The sequence below is a fragment of the Prionailurus bengalensis genome, chromosome B4 (assembly GCF_016509475.1).
Source record: "Prionailurus bengalensis isolate Pbe53 chromosome B4, Fcat_Pben_1.1_paternal_pri, whole genome shotgun sequence".
Classification (NCBI taxonomy): Eukaryota; Metazoa; Chordata; class Mammalia; order Carnivora; family Felidae; genus Prionailurus; species Prionailurus bengalensis.
The window spans coordinates 16,032,501-16,052,958 of record NC_057358.1 but is presented as its reverse complement, the minus strand read 5'-3'; the positions used below and the strand labels follow the sequence as shown (position 1 = coordinate 16,052,958).

At 39.5% G+C, this 20,458-nt stretch overlaps 1 protein-coding gene across 1 annotated transcript in view; it reads left to right on the top strand.

Moving 5' to 3' along the window:
• Positions 1-8,633, top strand: part of ST8SIA6 (ST8 alpha-N-acetyl-neuraminide alpha-2,8-sialyltransferase 6) — an 87,162-nt gene extending 78,529 nt beyond the window's left edge. The window contains exons 4-6 of the mRNA XM_043561914.1: positions 1,511-1,623; positions 5,041-5,133; positions 6,764-8,633. Coding sequence (XP_043417849.1) covers positions 1,511-1,623; positions 5,041-5,133; positions 6,764-7,238 — 681 coding nt within the window. The 3' untranslated portion in view covers positions 7,239-8,633. The remainder of the gene's footprint in view (positions 1-1,510; positions 1,624-5,040; positions 5,134-6,763) is intronic.
• The last annotated feature ends 11,825 nt before the right edge of the window (positions 8,634-20,458 follow it).

Below are 20,458 nucleotides of genomic sequence, written 5' to 3'. Positions count from 1 at the left end.
TTTACCAATGTTTATTATTATTATTATTATTACTATTACTATTATTATTTTTTTATTTCTTTTATAAAGTAAGAGCGCGTGAGCAGGGGAGATGATCAGAGGGAGAGAGAGAGAATCTTAAGCTCCTCCACATTCTTGAGGAGGGGTTCAATCCCGCAACCCTGGGATCATGACCTGAGTTGAAACCAAGAAATGGACGCTCAACCGACTAAGCCACCCAGGCCCCCCATATTTACCCGTGGTTTAAAATTTTTTTTTTCAACGTTTATTTATTTTTGGGACAGAGAGAGACAGAGCATGAACCGGGGAGGGGCAGAGAGAGAGGGAGACACAGAATCGGAAACAGGCTCCAGGCTCTGAGCCATCAGCCCAGAGCCCGACGCGGGGCTCGAACTCACGGACCGCGAGATCATGACCTGGCTGAAGGCGGACGCTTAACCGACTGCGCCACCCAGGAGCCCCTTACCCGTGGTTTAACAACAGTGCACACAATTCCTGAATATGTACCAGTTGGCTCCCACCCGCTGGTACAGGGGCGCCCCAGCACAAGGCTGGAGGCTGCACGAGGGCAGGCCTTTGAGCCAGCCCGCACTTAACGGTAAAATCACCGTGTCCGTTGCATTGTGCGAGGTCTGTGGTGACAGAAGAGGGAAAGCTAAACGTCAGAAACACCCTCTGTGCCCTTGAAGACCTCCGCCTGAATTCTGAAGACAAAACTGGTAAACGAGGACCATGTGTCTGAGCTGCCATCCTTCGTGCTGCCCAAGGTCACATCGTTCTTTCAGGGAAAGCGACCGGGAAGGGGAAAGCGTGCTGTTGACTCTGAGAAGTTAGGTTTCCGACTGGGAAGGATATGGTAAAAGGGAGACGTCTTTTGGAGTCGGCAAGTCCGGTCCTTGGAGGAAATATAAAAGATTCAGGCCTTGGAAATTAATTTGAAATATGTCAGCACAGAGTCAGTAGGGCCTCCCTAAAGAACCGCGGCTGGTCATTTGCGGAGAGATGGCAGGCATCAATCTTATGTCAGCACTGAGCCTGAAGGTCTAACTATTTAAGAAGCACGGGAAACTTCCGCTAAATTAGCTATTAATTTTATGCCCGAGAATAGAGGATTTAATGATACTTTCTAATTGCTTTATTTCCTCCATTTTGCTGAAAATGTTCCTGTTTGTTGGAAAGGCCCAATGCGGGATTTTGCCATTCTAATGTTATTTACTTAATTACATGGTGTAAAATACAGTAAGTTATATTTTATGAGCAAATGTATTATATTTTATATTACTACATTATGTGGTATTCGATACACTGTCTATTCCTCTCAAGAGAAATGAGAGGTATAGTATAAGTTTACAGCATATTTTATTATAAGTCATAGTTGATCGGCATTGCTACTTCTGCTTTTTTTCCTCGCTTTTTTTCTTTCCTTAGCATGTCTAAATATTAAGCTGCTGGAATTCAGCGGTGATGGTTATGGTTCTGAAACTAAAGGTATTTCACTTTCTCCTGATAGTCTCAGCCTTTTATGGAGCACCCTTATAATCGGTGTGCCGTGGTTGGAAACGGGGGAATTCTGAATAAGTCTCTTTGTGGAGCCGAAATAGACAAATCCGACTTCGTTTTTAGGTAAGACCTGTCAAATTGGTTCCTTTGAAACCAAAGATCAGTTGGATATTTTAAAAGGATAGTGTAAAGGTACTCCGTGTAAATTTTGACCTTTGAGCTGTGTTGCTTAAGTCTACAAATGACGTAGACGGCCTTTCCTGAAGTGTGAAATGGATCACGGGTTCCTCAGCATGTTAATACCAGAAGGATAAAACTGTGCTGTGGCCCCTTTGCAGAAACTCAGCTTGAGATCATGGTGAAAAAGGATCTTCACTGCAGGACTTCTCAGAGCCTTCAGTGTGGTAAGGATGCCATGGCTCCCTGAGAAGGACTCTGGAGAACAATATTTCCCAGGTTCACCTGAAAAAAAAAAGATTTTATACACACACACACACACACACACACATATACATACACAGATACACAGATATAATTATGGTTTCTATATATTTAAAAAAAATATTTTTTAACAGAGCATTTCGAGAGTCTTGTTCTCAGATAAAACTTAAGAAAATGCTGACCTGCACCCTATTGCCATGCTACATCATTGTTTATTTAGTTCTCTGGCTTGAAATTAAAAAAAAAAAAAAAAAAACAAAAAACAAGAAATTGTGGGGCTTCTAGATTCTGGTCTTTTAAAGTGTTGGTGTCTCAATACCTGCTAGCTTGCAAAAACAGAAGCAAAAGTGGTTTCTCTGTGTGCCTGTGCTAACAAGCCAAGCTACAGAGTTTCTGCGCTTTCAGAATTCGACGGAAAGGTGATTCATCCCTGTGAGGATGGATTTCAGTTGAAATGCACCTTTTTAAAAAGTAAGTCGAAATCTGTTTCTTCCTATTGCAGAGGTACTGATTTCATACATCAGAGGACATCCTTTCATCTTTATTGATTTCAGGCTGCCCTTTTTAGCAACTGAAAAGGAAGATTTTCAGTCGGTAGCTCCCCACCCCCAACCCACTGCCTCACTTTAATCTCATTTAAAGTTTTTATGCTGAAGGTAATGACAGACCAATAGATTTGACACTCCAGCAGGTCACTGAATGTGCTCCTCACGATTAATGTTAAAATGACCAATACCTGAAGGATTTAGCCATTTTGAAAAAGCCATAATAAAGATACATAATTCTTCTTGTGCTAGACTTTGTATAGACTTAAAATTCCCAGAACATCTGTGGGGACGTTTATGCCTAATGTTCATTTTACCTGATAGCAGATACAGGAAATACAGATTTAGACTTAAAAATACAAGCAGGGGCACCTGGGTGGCTCAGTGGCTTGGGCATCTGACTTCGGCTCAGGTCATGATCTCACAGCCTGTGAGTTCGAGCCCCGCGTCAGGCTCTGTGCTGACACTCAGAGCCTGGAGCCTGCCTCGGATTCTGTGTCTCCCTCTCTCTCTGCTCCTCCCCCGCTCATGCTCTGTCTCTCTCTGTCTCAAAAATAAATAAAAACATTAAAAACAAATACAAACAAAGAACTCAATAACTTCTTAATTTATAACTCTATAGCTGCTTCGGATCCTGTGTCTCCCTCTTTCTCTCTGCCCCTCCCCTGTTTGCTCTCTGTCTCTCTCTCGCTCTCAAAAATAAATAAACATCAAAAAAATTATAACTCTACAGTAGGTGTGTACATTTCTAGAGTCTGCATTTGCTGAGGCTCAGATATGTTGCTGATGTTTAGTTCCCTGTGAAGTTAGCCTCCCAGACTGAAAGGCCAAATGAGGGTTTCAGTGTCGTCAGAGTCATTAAAATTTATTTAAATTTGAAGCCTGACCAGATTTTGGCAATAAGTGTCCAGAGTTTTATAAAAACAACCTGGAAACTGCTTATTATTCATTTCTTCCTTTCAAGAGACTGGGAGCTCCCAGTTAAGTATGTAAGGAACAAAAAAGAGGGGTGATGAATGGTTTTACCAACTACTACTGTATATGTAGTTTGCCTTGGAGTCTCCTATGACACTATATTGGAAATCACCTTTGGTTTTCAAAAGAGTATGAGACTGTTTTAGAAAGTAGATTTGTGGGGCGCCTGGGTGGCTCAGTCGGTTGAGTGTCCAACTTCCGCTCAGTTCATGACCTCACAGCTCGGGAGTTCAAGCCCTGCATTGCGCTCTGTGCTGACAGCTCAGAGCCTGGAGCCTGCTTTGGAGTCTGTGTCTCCCTCTCTCTCTGCCCGTCCCCTGCTCATGCTCTGTCTCTCTGTCTCTATCAAAAATAAATAAAACATTAAAAAAATAGTTTTTTTAAAGAAAGTAGATTTGTTACTACAGGATGTCCATTAATGAGGGCATTTCTGTGGACTATTATCTGTGATTAATATTTATTTTTCCCAAGGTGCCATATTATTTTCTGGTATATCTTTTTTATTTTTTTATCAATGAGAGATGCACATGGTTCATTTGATTTTATGTTTCATAGAGTGTGGAATACTATTTCGACCTCAGTCACTGCAGAACACATGAACTTTAAACAGCTTTCCTTAGGAAGCACTCAAATATGCTTCCTTTGTATGTATAGCTTTAAAGAAATGGTCTACTTGAAATTCTATAAGCAATACTTGGGGAGTCATAACCAACCGTCTCTTTTTTGTGAAAGGAATATAATTACTCAAAATTACAATGCTTAATTTGTTTTGAGTACTAAAGACAAGTTAGTACTCAAAAGAGGAAGAGAACATTTAGATGAAAACATCATTATAGGAACATTAGGGTTTTATTTATTAACAGCATAATTTGGTACAAGAAAAACTATCCATATGGGAATCAGGAGATTTTGATTTTTTTTTAATACAGTGTTTGCTTCTGGCAGACTGTAACCTTAGTCCCAATGCCTCAATTTTTTTAAATCTGTAAATTGGCGATCATACCACAATGGGAATATAATCAATAGAAATAATAATTTTAATAACAGGATTATGAACTCTTCAGAAGCTTGGCAAGGTAATTGTCATTTCTCATTTGATAGGTATAAGGGTCTTAATATTGAAAACATTTATCAAGTTTGTATATTTCATACACTGTTGAAATGCCAGTTAAGAGTTCAGTTCGAGGGTGCCTGGGCGGCTCGGTGGGTCAAGCATGACTTCCGCTCAGGTCATAATCTCATGGTTCATGACTTCAAGCCCTACATCAGGCTCTGAGCTGAGCTGTGCTGACAGCTCAGAGCCTGGAGCCTGCTTTGGATTCTATGTCTCTGTCTCTCTCTGCCCCTCTTCTGCTCGTAGTCTGTCTCTCTCTCAAAAATAAATAAGCATTAAAAATATTTTTTTAATTAAAAAGAAAGAGTTCAGTACTTATTAAATAGTTTTAAATGGAAATCGGACCAATTCAGAACCCCTTGATAGGAACAGTTTTCTCCAGTAAAGTGACAGTGATCATATGTGTACGTGTGCTTTTTTTATAAGTCGTATTTTGAAAATACTTTTTTTTTTTTCAAATTTCAGGTGTAACCTCCCCCCAATTACAGGAAATGTTAGTAAAGACGTTGGCAGTAAAACCAATGTTGTGACTGTAAATCCCAGTATCATAAAACTAAAGTAAGTACCTCTAAGTTACACAACTGTTTGAGAACATTCGTTTCATTGTCGAACACATTTCTTTGTTGCTGAAAAACACTACTCTTGTTGCTGAAACTGACTTGCAATATGGCTGGAATGACTTTTGGGGAAAAGATAGAAGAATATATTCATAATTTTGTACTTTTTCTCAAGGTTATACCTCATAAGAGGTATGACCAGTTGTACTTTTTTTTAAGGAAATCATTTTATTTTATTTTAAAGATGCTACTTTATTTTTTAAGTAATTTCTACACTCAGTGTGGTGCTTGAACTTACATCCCCCTAGATCAAGAGTCACATGCTCGACTGACTGAGGCAGCCGGGTGCCCTGACCAATTGTACTTCTAATGTCATAAGCTGAACCTTACTAATCAAATGCAAACTCATTTATCTCTTCGTCTTTTGTAACAATAGGAAAGTTACTTTTGAGAATTTTCTTTCAGAGTTTTAGCATTACTCTTGAGAGCAGTTTCTTGATAAAGAGTTTAGAAACTTCAGAGAGTGAGCCTTGGGAGAACCTGCCCCCCCCCCCCAAAAAAAACCAGTTTTTACTTCAGATAGTTTATTAACAAAAAATAATTCCTTTATTTCATTTTTTGCAGCAGAACTACTACAAAATGTTGCTGGTTGATAAAAATCCCATACATAGTTTTGCTCCATTGTTTTCATCAAAATTGACCAATAATCATTATTAATAAAATACACAATAGAAATATATATTCAGAGAGTTCTAGTATATCTTAAAATAATATAAAATATTGTGCCTGTATCCCAAAAGTTTCTTTTTTAAACACAATCACACAGATTAGTATATTTACGAAGGTATTCTTTAAATCACACATACAGAGCTATCACGACACATGGGATAAATTTGACGTGTGGTGTGTGTGTATGGATATAGATATTTTAAGTTCTTCAGAGGAAACTTGTATGATCACACGCACAGAAAGATGCACAAATAACAGGTGTACAGCTCAGTGACTTTTTTTTAATGTGTAGACATTTCAAGACTGTACTGTTTGAGAAAACATCAATCATTATTAATTTAGAAGTATTTGTGTATCAAAAAGCAACCTTAGAGAAAGAAATTACCGAGTTGGAAACTAAAATAACGTAAGAAATGTGTGGTCCAGTGGGGATATAGCCCAGTAAGAAGATATAAATGGGGGGCACTTAGGTGGCTCAGTTGGTTAAGCATCTGACTTCAGCTCAGGTCATGGTCTCACGGTCTGTGGGTTCAAGCCCCACTTCGGGCTCTGTGCTGACAGCTCAGAGCCTGGAACCTGCTTCCGATTCTGTGTCTCCCTCTCTCTGTGCCCCTTCCCCGCTCACGCTCTGTTTCTCTCTGTCTCTCAAAAATAAATAAGCATTAAAAAAAAAAGAAAGAAAATATAGATGAAGGCTTACAGATACCTCAAAAGAGCAGTGAAGACCTACCCCTTGATATTTATAGGATGCTTCCTTGTACTTGAGTCCATTGTTTGTCTCTTAAAAGTGGTTCAGTTGCTTGGCCAGTGGTCAATTCAGCCTTATGTAACCCAAACTGCTGCTTTGATCATAATGATGATGGTGGTGGTTTTTTGCTTTTGTTTTTGTTTTAATCTGGCAGGTATGGGAACTTAAAGAAAAAGAAAGAAATATTTCTGGAGGACATTGCAACCTACGGAGACGCATTCCTTCTTCTGCCGGCGTTTTCTTTCAGGGCCAACACCATTGCCTCTTTTAAAGTGTATAACACGCTCAAAGAGGCTCACGCAAGACAAAAGGTTCTCTTTTTCCATCCCAAGTACCTGAGAAATCTCGCCCTCTTCTGGAGAACTGAAGGTGTGACAGAGTTTCGCCTGTCCTCTGGCCTGATGGTCACAAGTGTGGCCGTGGAGCTGTGTGAGCACGTGAAGCTGTATGGCTTTTGGCCCTTCTCTAGAACGGTAAAAGACACACCCGTCAGCCATCACTACTACGACAACAACCTCCCTAAACGCGGTTTCCATGAGATGCCCAAAGAATATAGACAAATTCTCCAACTTCACTTGAAGGGAATCCTCAAATTGCAATTTAGCAAATGTGAAATAGCCCAAGCATAGTATCTTAAGGTGGGGGTGGTTTTGATACAACGCGGTGGGTGAGTGACAGTGTTTCCCCACAGGAAAAGCCGTGGTTGTAGGGAGAAGAGAAAGAGCCCTGAAACCTGGTTTGATCCGAGCTCCCCGCTAAGCTTGCGGCCTCAGCAGCTCATGAACTTGTTCGGATATGCAGTTTCCCTCCCTGTGAGATGGGGACCGTGATAATCTAACTCGCTTCAGGCAAACGTGGTAATCTGGGAAACCTCTTGGCAAAGGATTTGGCCTGATGAGGTAGGGACTCCCCGAATTTTTCCTCGTTGGTATCTATTGTAGCCGTTTCCACTCTCACCAGACTGATAATAAAAGGCGGGCGGTCTTGAGGACCCTTCCTGGAGAGAACAGCTGTGAAATGCCAGCGTTCGCTGGGGCTCTTTCCTCAGCACGCCTCTCTATTATGGCTCATATCCTTCTCGTCCTTCTTCCTGTCTTCGAAGAGTGCATGTAAGGACTTACAGCAAACCCTTGATTCGTCAGGAATCAAATCCTTCTCTTTGGGTGATAATGTGCCTGCTTCTGATTACCTTCGCGAATTGTGTCGTTAGCTGCAACGGTGTGGTGGTTGGACTTAGGCCAATGTTTTTCCTCCTTTGTCTACATTTCGAAGTCACTCGTTATAATTTATATTAACTTCCTGACTTTACTCTTAAGCATTTTCCTTTTCCACTGAGAACCTATTTCAAGAGCATGAGGAGTTACAGTACCCTGTTTTTCTTACCTGTGTTCTTACCTGTGGGGTCACACATTCAATTTAGTTGTTGTTGTTGTTTTTTTAATTATCAAACAGCTACTTCATGCCAGACCCTGTAACAGGCTGTGTCTGTGAGAGGGACATAAAGACCAAGCCCTTCAGGAAGAAATGGACACGTGTATGACCGCCTGTAATACGGTATAATAAATGTTATTACGACAGCTATGAATAAAGTACTGTGAGGAAACAGAGGTAGGAATAAGTAAATCTAGTTCAGTGGAATCGGTTTCAGAGAAGAGGTCATTTCTGAGTGAAGCCCAGAAAATGAGGAAGGTGTTAACAAATGAAGAAGATTCCAGGTAGAGGGAATGTGATGGAGAAAAAAGCTGTCCCCTTGATTCTGATTCACGCAAATGAGGATATTTGAAGGTAAATCATGGTCTTTGCCCCAAAAACTGTCACTTAAAGGGAGGTTATAGTGCATGGGAATGATGGCTTGGGCCCACCTCTGTGAAATGGCAGTCAGTGATAGTGACCTGATTGATTTCATAGGCAAGCTGTAAGGATTAAAATACACAAAAACTTAATTCTCACAAGGAAAGGTGTATATTCACATGAGAAGTAAGACTAATAATTCAAACATCAAATAAAGCTTCAGTGATATCAAATATTGCCATTTTTATACCAGTCCCTTACATGACGACGATACCTGTTAACATAGGCCATCCCTGCATCGGCTGCGTAAGTTATTTGACTGAACTGAGTAGCTGTGTTTATACTTTCCCCCGCTTGTCTGGCCTGTCTTTGTACCGTTGCAAGGAGGGCGGAAATAGGAGTGGAGCAGACTGGCAGCATGCTGAATTAATTACACATACAATTCTGAATTCTTACCGTAGCCAGACTGCTGTTTTACTAAAGGTTCCCTTTTAAGAACACTCTGCTGTCAGCTGCTCATTTTGGTAAAGTACCTCTTCCATTTCATTGTGGTTGACATTGTTTTATGCCAATTCTTTGTTCACATTTTATTTGTTCTTCTGTAGCAGATGAAACCTGTTGGCTCCATAAATTGCTTAAAACTTCATATATAAATATTTTCTAAAAGGAGCGTGCTTTTAGTTACACGAAGTCTAATTTATTCATCTTTTCGTTTTGCGGTGATGAAGGAGTAGATATTCAGAAGTTATTTTAGTAAAAATTATATATGATTAAGGACAGAGATTACTTACGTTTTCCCCCATATAACTTACTATTTCACCTGAGGAAATCTCTAGAATATCAAAGTAGAATCTTCAGTGTCACTGGTAACAAATTTCAGAAGTACTTGAAATGGTACGTGTTGGATCGCAGACTTCTCTGGAACTTCCCAGGTGTAATCCAAAACTGGCCCCTGTCCTCAGAACACAGGGAGAGACCAAACAAAGAGGCAGGCCACTTCAGATTGGTAGGTGGCCCTTTAAATAAGCAAGGGACCTTGCATATGGGATTGTCTTGGGTGGCCACAAGACTAGTAGGCCTCCACATCTGTCTGCTAAACTTAAAAGTTTATGTAGAGGCCTTAACCGGGGTCAGACGTGTAAATTGTCCACTTGGTCTCAACACCACATCACTGTCTCAGGGCTGTGTCCTTGGGGAAGCTTCTGGGAGCAGGGAAGGCAAATAGAATACACATGCCAGGGACAGGGGAGGGAATAAGGAGCCTCCAGTTGCTGGGGTCCCACTCATGGGTCAACTGGCAATCGTGTCGTCTTGATGACCTCCCCAACACTGTGAGATCAAGAAGCCGCATCCTAAGGATACCAACATTCTAGTAAAAGTTCAGTAGGAAAAATAAAAACAAGTTGTGGAGATAATCGTAGACCTTTGTACATGAACATAACTGAAGTTGGTTTTCTTTTTAACATTTATATTAATATTTGTATTGGCATCCTAAAAGCATGTTGAAATTTTGCAACAATCCTGGCTAGGTTAGGGTCGCATTAACCAAAAGTCTTTGATCAAAAAGAACATGCGTTTTCTTTGTTTCTCTTTCCCAAGTTGGTCTGTAACTTGTGAAATCAATGGGAGGCCTCACTCACATCACATTTCCTCTTTGGTGGAGGACAACCTACCACATGTCCCATTATGATGTGCCAATAATGCCCTTTTGTGCCAAAATAGAATTTTTTTAACTTTATAAAATACAATAAAACTTAAGTTTTGGGGCACCCTGGGTGGCTCAGTCGGTTGAGTGACCAACTTCGGCTCAGGTCATGATCTCACAGTTCGTGAGTTCGAGCCCCACATCGGGCTCTGTGCTGACAGCTCAGAGCCTGGAGCCTGCTTCGGATTCTGTGTCTCCCTCTCTCTCTGCCCCTAACCTACTCACATTCTGTCTCTGTCTCTCTCAAGAATAAATAAACATTAAAAAAATTTTAAAAAAAGGAAAAAAAAACCATAAATTTTGATGATACGATATATCAGCTATGTGAATTGTAAATCATAAGTCACAGTTCTTTTTGTTCTGTAATGGCAAATTATTACAAGTTTTTATACCAAGATCAAAACAAAGAAAACTGTGAACTGCATCTTATAGATTAACCACCAAGTCTGACTGCGACACTCTCAGGAATCTACGGGCATAATGAGCATTGCTTAAATATTGATGGATTGGATTTGATCTTCCGCTCTTAAACTTGAAGTGCATCCATGAGCGTTGAAAATAGAAAGTCTGATTACTGGTACTAGAAAGTACCAAACTTTAGTCAGGACTCCTGTTCGTAATACCACATGTCACTAGTTTTCTAGGGGAAATACTAGCTTGCTTGATTCTGTTTTTTACTTGTTCAGCGCCACTGGACAATGTAACCAAATAGCAAGATTCTAAAATAATTTTCATCTAAATCTGAGGGTAAGGCAGATTATATATTTAAACATATAGTCCATAGTGCTGTATGGTCCCTTGAAAGGACTCCGTGACGACTGCATAGAGTTAAGCATTACACAATATAATGGTCCTTGAAGTCTCGGATTTTTTTTTTTCTTCTAACAAAGGAGAAAGGCAAATAGATCATGACTCTCATGAAAGAAGATTTTCTTCTGCATGTAAATATGTGGGCTCTCAGCCAGGTAATCAGCCAAGGACTTTCTTTTTTTCTTTTGAGGACTCTGTATGTATAGAATACTGAATTAAGCCATAAATCAGACCTGTTTGAGGCTAGGTTTTTTTTTTTCTTGCTTACAAAAAATGTACCAGCTCAATACTATATCATGTCATGTACCTTAAATCATTCCATGAATTTCAGGAAGCTTTAGGAAAATTGGAAAGTCTTGTAGATAACAGATCTGCTCCCATCCTAAATAGCTACCTGAGAAGTATAGTTAAGATGCGATGTGTGGTATATTTATGACACGCAAAACATTTTATTTATGTAACATGACGTGAAAACACATTGTTATGCTAGTAAACACAAGAAATCTCAGAGATTCTCATGAAATATCCGAAGCCCTTGACCTAGTAAGAATATTTCTTACTTTTACTGTTTTATTTTAAAAAATGTTTTTAGGGGCACCTGGGTGGCTCAGTCAGTTAAGCATCTGACTTCAGCTCAAGTCATGATCTTCCAGTCCGTGGGTTCAAGCCCCATGCCAGGCTCTGAGCTGTGAGCACCAGCTGTAATCTGGAGCCTGCTTCGGATTCTGTGTCTCCCACTCTCTCTGCCCCTTCCCAACTTGTGCTCTGTCTCTCAAAAATAAGTAAACATTAAAAAATTTTTTAAATGTTTAATATTCCGTTTATTTTTGAGAGAGAGAGCATGAGTGGGGAAGGGACAGAGAGAGTGGCGGACAGAAGTTCTGAAGCAGGCCGTGCGCTGTAAGTAGCAAGCCCGACGCGGGGCTCGAACTCACAAACTGTGAGATGATGAGCTGAGCTGAAGTCACTCAACCAACTGAGCCACCCAGGCGCCCTTCTTACTTTATCTTTGATTAAAAACAATCCTCTGGATAAGTTAAAGCCTTCCTATTTGCATATGGCTTCGAGAAGCCTGATCCCATAGTAAAAGTCACCATTACTTTTCCTGAAGATGGATGGACAGGGATATTTCTCATGCCTGTATCTTCTCTGGGTCATCACTCTTCCAGGAGCACTCTTCTTTTTATTAGGAAAATGTGGGCGATACATGATAAAGATACACTGCTTACATAATGGAGAAAAGACATTATTTTCACATATTTTTTCTGTTCCTCTTCTCCTTCTTCAAGAACACCAGTTAACACATACATTACGCTCCTTGAAATTTGTTCTCTAGCTCACTGACTCTCTGTTCATTCTTCCTTTTTTAAATAATTTTTTGGGGGGTCTTTCATTTTGATAGTTCCTATTCCTGTATCTTCAACTTGACTAATATTTTCTTCTCCAGTGTCTAATCTGGCATCAATCCCATCCAGTATGTTTTTCATTTCAAACATTGATAGATGTTCAATTCGTGCCTTTTTATAGCTTCCATGTCTTTATTTAACAGGCTTGTTCATTCCTCTACCTTTTTTAAAAATTCTTCTGCATTCTTGAACATATGGAATATACTTATAACCCTTTCAGTGTCCTTATTAATTCCATCATTGGTGTAATTCCTGGATCTGTTTCCACTGATAGATTTTTCTCCTCACTATAAGTTGTATTTTCCTGCTTCTTTGAAAGTCTAGAATTTTTTTATTGAATGCCGGACATTGTGAATTTTACTTTGGTGGGTGTTGAATATTTTGATGTTTCTATAAATATGTTGAGATTTTTTCTGGGGAGAAATTCAGTTACTTGTAAACAGTTTGTTCCTTTTCGAGGCTTACTTTTAGACTTCGTTAAAAGCCATAGAAGTGCTAGAGCGCCTGGTGGCTCAGTCGGTTAAGTGTCCAACTCTTGGTTTTGGCTCAGGTCAGATCTCACAGTTGGTGAGTTCAAGCCCCCTGTGGGGCTCTGTGTTGATGGTGCAGAGCCTGCTTGAGATTCTCTCCCTCTCCTTCTCTCTCTTTCTCTGCACCTCCCCCGCTCACTCAATGTCTCTCTTTCAAGTTTTTCTCATATTGAGATGATACCCTTATGAGTACCCTACCCAGTACCCCCATGAATTACAAGATTTTCTTTTCTGTCTGGGAACAGCGTGAATTATTCTGTCCTTTTTAACTTTTAGGACTTGTTTCTTCTCCTTTTGGGTGATTCTTTTCCAGATTTAGGTAGTTTCCTCCCTCACATGTGCTGGTCTGTACTCACTGAAGGCTAGAGGAGAACCCTGTGCAGAGATTTTTCTCTGTGAAGCCCTCTCCACTCTGGATTGACCTTGGCACACCCTGACTTCTACTCACAGAGACCACCGGACTCTGCCCGAGTGTCCCCTCCCTGTGCTGTGGCTTGGTAACCATCTAGGTAGTAAGCTAGGGCCACTGTGGGACTCTGCTAACCTGGAGTCTTTTTCTCAAGGATTACTTTCCTGAGTTGCCTAATGTTCAATATCTGGAAAACATTGTTTCATATATCTTGTCTGTTATGTTTTAATTGCTTCAGATAGCAGGTTAAATCTAGTCCCTGCCTCTCTGTCTTATCCAGGAGAAATTCCCATATGATTTTATATTTGTAGTGCTTGTCATCTGTCTTTTCTTGGGGTTGCTGGAAATATCATCTAGAAATTTCCTTGGCCCATCTGAAATTTGAGCCTGTTTTTGTTTTTGTTTTTTGTTTTTTTTTTAACCCCAGGTTCTATGCTAGAACCTGGAAATTTGAGTCTGTTTTTTTTTTCTTAAACCCCAGGTTCTATGCTAGACTACCAGAAGTCATTGGGATTCCATGGGGCTCACTTTATTATAAGAATACAGTGAAAATATTTTATTAAGGGCTTCCTATATACTCAGCACCTGTACATTATTTTATCTTTTTTAAGCCTAAGTCTATGAGGTAGATCTTATTATCTCCATTTTTTATTTCTCATATATGAGAAAACCAGCTAAGAGAGGATAAGCAACTTGCCCAAGATTGCATAGCATGCAAGTGTCAGAGACAAGTTTCAAATTCAGGTTATATGCCTAAAGCTGGTGTGCTTAATCAGTATTTTATTCTCTCTTTAGTTTCAGTGTTGTTCATGTTGCTTTGTTTAAAAAATAACATTATCCAAAATTTTTAATTTTGGAATTACATCCTCATCATATTGGGTTTTTATTTCTTTAGTTGTCATGTTCTTCTTGCTCAGTCCCAAATTTTAACTTTTCTAAATTAAGGAATGATGATTCAAGCTTACACAATACGTTTCTATATATCCTACTGTAGTCATTCTAAAGTTTAATTAATTTTGTAAGTTTCCAATATGTTGCATTCTCCTGAGTTCTTTTTGAAATAAGCATTTAATGGGATAGATTAATTTCTTTTCTCAGCCTGGTTCTATTTTATTTGCTTTAAGGTGTGTGTGTGTGTGTGTGTGTGTGTGTGTGTGTGTGTGTGTGATAGCCAATAAAATACCAACACATTATTCCATTCTTTGCCTTTTGAGGGCCTCAAAGAGATTTGAGATCCTTGCTTCAGCTATTACAGTGTATTCTTTGGAGGCTAATATTACCAGTTTCATCTGATATGGAAATGTGAGCAATCAGAAATCAAGGCTATTAAAAATTTGCTAAAGATCATGGTTAGCCAAGGTGACCAGGCAAGTGGCAAACTCAAATCTGATTCCATTTACTGGAAGCTTGTATTAATGTGCCAAGCACCGTGTGTAATACTTTACATGTATTATCATGAATTCTTGCAAGATTGCGATGTAGCTGTCAGTCTGCTTTTCACAGATGAGAAAAGGACTCAGGAGGATCAGAGTACCTCCAGCTGAAAATATCAGAAAGCTCCATCAAACTGGCTTCAGTCATGTAGAAATCTTGGCCACAAATCTAGATGTCCAAAACAGGGCAAGCTGAGAACTTTTGTTCTGGCTTCATTTCCCTGCAAGAGTGATAGTTAGGCTTAACTCTGTGTGTTGACTTTATCCTGAGACTCATTGTTGAACAAACGCAGCACATGCAGGCCTCATAAATGTACACCTGAACATATCCAGAGATGAGGAGAGAGTCATTTCTTGACACTGTCCCAAAAGAAGGAGAAAGAACTTTCCCCATGGGCCCATCAAACCTTTCCTTGTTTCTCATTGGCTCACATTGCACATTCCTAAACCAGTCATTGGCAAAGGGAATAAAGGGAATATGGAGCCAACTTTTACAAGTAATCCTACCCCTGGGGTAAGATAGGGGATACACAAGGGGAACAAGTGTGTACCTAAACAAATGTAGGGTTCTGTTGAGAAGGAGGAAAGGAAAAACAGGTGTTGGATGGATATCTAACCATCGCTGCTACAAGTGGTGTTCCTTGTGTCATTCACCAACTGAGTGATTGATCTCAAGTTTGAATCCAACTAGTTCTGACTCCAAATTTCGTGGTCTTTCTTGCAAGCCCTGAAGCCTGTTAGTATGCTATCCTGTTGATCATGGAGAAAATACGTGATGTGGCTTTCATTTTTTTTCCATAAAATTAGTTATTAGACATTGAATGCATTAACTCCAGAAGCAATTCTTATATAAATAATACCTTTTACATTTTCATTTGGGGCACAGATCCTTCTGTGGTATTAATCAGAATGTAATATGTAGGATCCCATACTCTTATTTGCTTTATTTGTAAGACACTGCCTTGATTAATTTTCATCAAATATGTGAAATGAAATGTTTGCTCATGTGTGAAGTTTTAGAAATAAGCTATCAAGACTTTGCCCTTACAGTAGACTTTCTGAGCTCACTGATCTTTAAGTCAATACAGTGATATTTCAACAACTTTGTCTTAATACCCAATGCTGTTGGCTTCCCAGAATGGTACCCTTCTCATTAGGTATTTATCCAAGTTGCTCTTCTGAGACTCATGCAATTCCCTATATATTAGCTGCACCATGGTAGTTCTAGTCATAGAGGAATGGTTGGTCCTCTAGTAGCAAACATCTCTTGAAAAGAATGCTTCCTTCCACTTTGCATCAGTAAAGGGCAGTAGTCTATGGAACGTTTATGTCCTGCTTTACTCACATAGACCTAGTTTATCCCCTTTTATTCTCCAAGGTGTCCAGGTCTAACATTTGTGGTCCCCCAGGTTCTTTGAAATGAGAATTTCATAAACAGGACCCAGTGGGGCTGTGCCGTATAACTCAACCAAAAGCTTAAAGTTAGGGCTTTAAATACTCTTAACCAGAAATGTAGTATTTCCACCGCCCTTGAGACTCGAGAACAGCCATAGCTGGTCTCACTGCAGATCAGGTTTTTAAGAATTGGCTTGGATTTTCAACGTATTTTTTGTGTCCATGGTGAATGGACTTTGTCTTCTGCGTGTGCAGCCTTCTAGAAAAGACACAAATTAGAAGGCTGTATGGTCAGCTCCATTTCTCCCCTAGTTCATTCCATTACCAGCTTTCTTTTGGGGCTATGAATATATTTCATCTCCTTTTCTTATGCTAAGAAATGTGGATGGAAGTACTCGCCCCACAGAATATCTTCATAAAGTAATATGTTCAGTATTCTAAAGGCAAAAGCAACCTCTCATTTTCACTGGTGTAACATATGTAACTATCGTCAGTGTGTCAAAATATTTCTAAGTGGATTTAAAGTTAGACATTGAAGTTGCTAGAATGATTGTAGCTCTCGTGAGGATCAGAAAAATAGTCCATTGTGTGAAAAATAGCCTTGATCCTAATTGGAACACTGGTATCCTCTTAAGAGGAGGTGTTGATATTTATTTTTTTTGTTGATAAAATATTTCTTCTGCCACCGTGACACATTGATAACTGCACATGACTTCATTGTCTCTAAATGACAAAAATAATGATTAACATTTCAAGTGCATTTAGAAATACTTAAGGAAACATTTCTTTCCTGTTTTTTCTCTCTTTTCTGTTTTTAGAGAAACTGCTGAAATTTCCACACTGTTTCTGAACCAAGTTTAACTTCAGACAAATTCCCGATCCAGTCAGGTTCACCTAATAACTATCTTTGGATACATATACTTGTTTTATAATTAAACAGAGCGCTTCAGTAATAGTCTGCTTTACAATATTTGCATTTACAAAACCTGAATATCACTAAGCACTGATGGTCATTTAATAAAGATAATATCAGCATATTTTATTATCAGAGTGGACATCACATGAGTACTAGGCTGTTTCTAATTGGCCAAAACCAAAATGCACAATCAAGTATAAGTAGAAAAAATTTTTCAGATTTGTGATGATCTATCACTAAATTTTTTGAGTTATGGCTTATTTCATTGACTTCCTTGAGGTTGTCACCAGTATTTTTTTTTGTAATATTTATTTATTTTGAGAGAGAAAGAGAGCAGGGGAGGGGCAGAGAGAGAGAATCCCAAGCAGGCTCCGTGCTGTCAGCACAGAGCCCGATGTAGGGCTCAATCTCATGACCATGAGATTATGACCTGAGCCAAAACCAAGAGTTGGACTCTTAACCGACTGAGCCAGCCAGGTGCCCTGAGGTTGTCACCAGTATTATTTCCAGATGGTAACATTGAAGTTTCAAAACAGTAAGGTATTTGAACCAGATGACACATCTGAGAAATGGAAGATGGGGGAAATGCACTTTTTTTTAAATTTTTAATGTTTATTTATTTTTGAGTGAGAGAGAGACAGTATACGAGCTGGGGAGGGCCAGAGAGAGACAGAGACACAGAATCAAAGCAGGCTCCAGGCTCTGAGCTGTCAGCACAGAATCCAACGTGGGTCTCGAACTCATGAACTGCGATATCAGGACCTGAGCCAAAATCAGATGCTTAACCAACTGAGCCACCCAGGTGCCCAGAAAATGCATCTTAAAAAAAAAAAAACAACTTTTATTTTTAATTTTTCAAACTTACAGAAAATTACCAAGAATTGTATAATGAGCACCTCATCTATGCCTACATGTGGAATCAACGATTGATTTGAGGGTACAGTGAAGATACCATGATCCTTAACCCTAAATCAGCGTGTACTGTCCAAGAACAAGGTTATTCTCTTACATAAGCACAATGTGATTAGTCATGGATTTCAGGAAGCATATTTTCTTCTCAACGGATCTGCTAGATTGTTTCCCTAATCTGGGTGAAGAGCATGACCGTTAGTTACGTAGCTAACCCTGGAGTCAGCGCATCGATTTTGTTCCTGAGAATACCATTTTCTAGTTTCTGCAGTACTTGGGCATATGTGTAGTCAGCCTGCAAGTGCTATTTTGAGTTGTCGGTAAATGCAGTCTGAAAACTGTTCACAAAATTCTCATTATTATCACTCATTTTGAGCCAGCGTTTTAACAGCCTCTATGGCCTCTGGATACAAATTAGGAAACCAAGTAGTAGGAAATGGCAGTCAGCGGGTTTCCTCTCCCACAGTATATTATTCAGTGAAGTTACTGCAGTGACTCAAACAAAACAGAATCCTTGGGTCTTCAAAAGTCTCTGATTTCCATATGCCCTAAGAAAACCTTAAGGTAGTTTCTTCTATCACTAGCTTTCTGAGGGTTATGACTAAAGACTGGAATTTTTATGGTTTCCCCCATCTTCACTCCCCAGACTTCCAACAGAATGTTGAGACTACTTTAAAAAAATTTTTTAAGTGTACTTGTTTATTTTTGAGAGAGGGAGAGAAACAGAGAGAAAGGGAGAGAGAGAATCCCCAGCAGGCTCTTTAACTGTCAGCACGGACCCTGATGCGGGCCTCGATCCCATGAACCGTGAGATCCTGACCTGAGCTGAAATCAAGAGTCGGACCATTAACCAACTGAGCCACCCAGACACCTCGAGACTACTATAAATATGTCCTTGAGCAGGGAACTCTGAAGTCTCCTGTGGGATGTTTTCCCTTCCTCTTCATGACATGTGTTGGAACCAATGAATTCTGACCTTCATGACTTCATAAAAATTCCTGAGTTGAGCCACGCACCTGCTAGCATTTTGTCAACCCTCAACATTGGCACCTTTGCAAGGCGAGATAAAAAAAAAACAAAACAAAACCCGTCCCCATTATTCCATCCCAAGTGGCGAGCTTGACTTTTAATTCAGGATCCTCAGTAGATACACAGGAAAAGTGTACGTATCGTATACTAGTGGACACTTTGAGGTAGGACTTGTCAATCTCTGAGACATACGAGATAGCAAAGCACTTTTGTTTAATAATAAGAAATGGCATTTCTGACACTAAACACAGCCTGTGTCTTCCCTCAGTCACTTCATATAATGGGTTCCTGAGTAGACAGTGATATTCTAGTGTTGTTTTTCATATATCTAAGATCTCAAAGCTTAAAGCTGTCTTATCCTTTAAATTTCCAAAGTTTTCTCTCTGCATCAGAGCCACCAAATTTATGAGTATGACTCCCTCCCTCTGCTTAACCATCTGCCAGGTCTCAGAAAAGGCACCCGGGACGTATGTCCTTTGGGGTTTCTTGTCCTCATCTCGAAAGTTCTTTACTTTATTCCAAAAAATCAACAAACCAGTGGAAAGTATTTGTCCAAGATAAGAACAAACAAACAAACCAGAAAAAGGACAGTCTAGAAGCAATACACCTCTTGAAATAATTTTAAATATAGCTCATTATTTCTTCAAGTCGCCTTAAAAACTTTGCGAAGTACGTGACTCTAAACTGTAACTAAATATTTTTTTTTCTTCAACATTAAATAATCTTCGAGTTCGAATTAGTCCAAACTTGGGGAAATGAACAATTGGGTGGAACTCTCTAAGAGGACACATTGGTTTTTTTACTGTTAAAATTGTCTTCATATGAGATATGTGATGTTGTTTTTTGCCAGCATACCACACATAGTTCAACTCCTGGGATTTCATGATAAGGAAATTCTCTTACAAAGCTGCCTTTGATTGTCAAATAACATTTTCCTCCATTTCCTTTTAGCTTGATTGCTGAAACGTGTTCAGGTTTTGATTCTCAAATGTGACTGGTAGAAAACCAACTTTAAAAATCTAGCATTCAGGTTTATTTGAAAACTAATGTTCCTTTCATCAATTCCCCCCAAAACCGATAGAATGTCTATTATGTGCTTATTTCTAGAGATAACAAATATGGGACAGTTGACTCCTAAGGAATTTAGATTCCAGGGAGAGAACTAGCATGTTAAAGAACTATAATAGAGCGCGGTGATATGATCAGAGAGAAATGCCCAGAAAGCTGGAGGAACACAGAAGAGGTACCCTAAGTTGTCCTGGTTGCTGGTTAGTAGATGGCTTCACCATTCATTGATGGGCAGCTGCCCAGGAACAGGCAAGGGTTAACTTTTGCCAAACTTAATTTCATTGCTTTAATACTTATTAGCAGCACAGGTGTTATTTGTCTTTTCAAAATGAATTCATTTTAATCCTACTCCTAAAGCAAAGCGAGCCTCTGGTATAAATTTCATCTTCTTTCATTTTTTTTTTTCCTCCTCTTTATGACCCTCCGTTTCCTCCTCTGTAATGTGAGA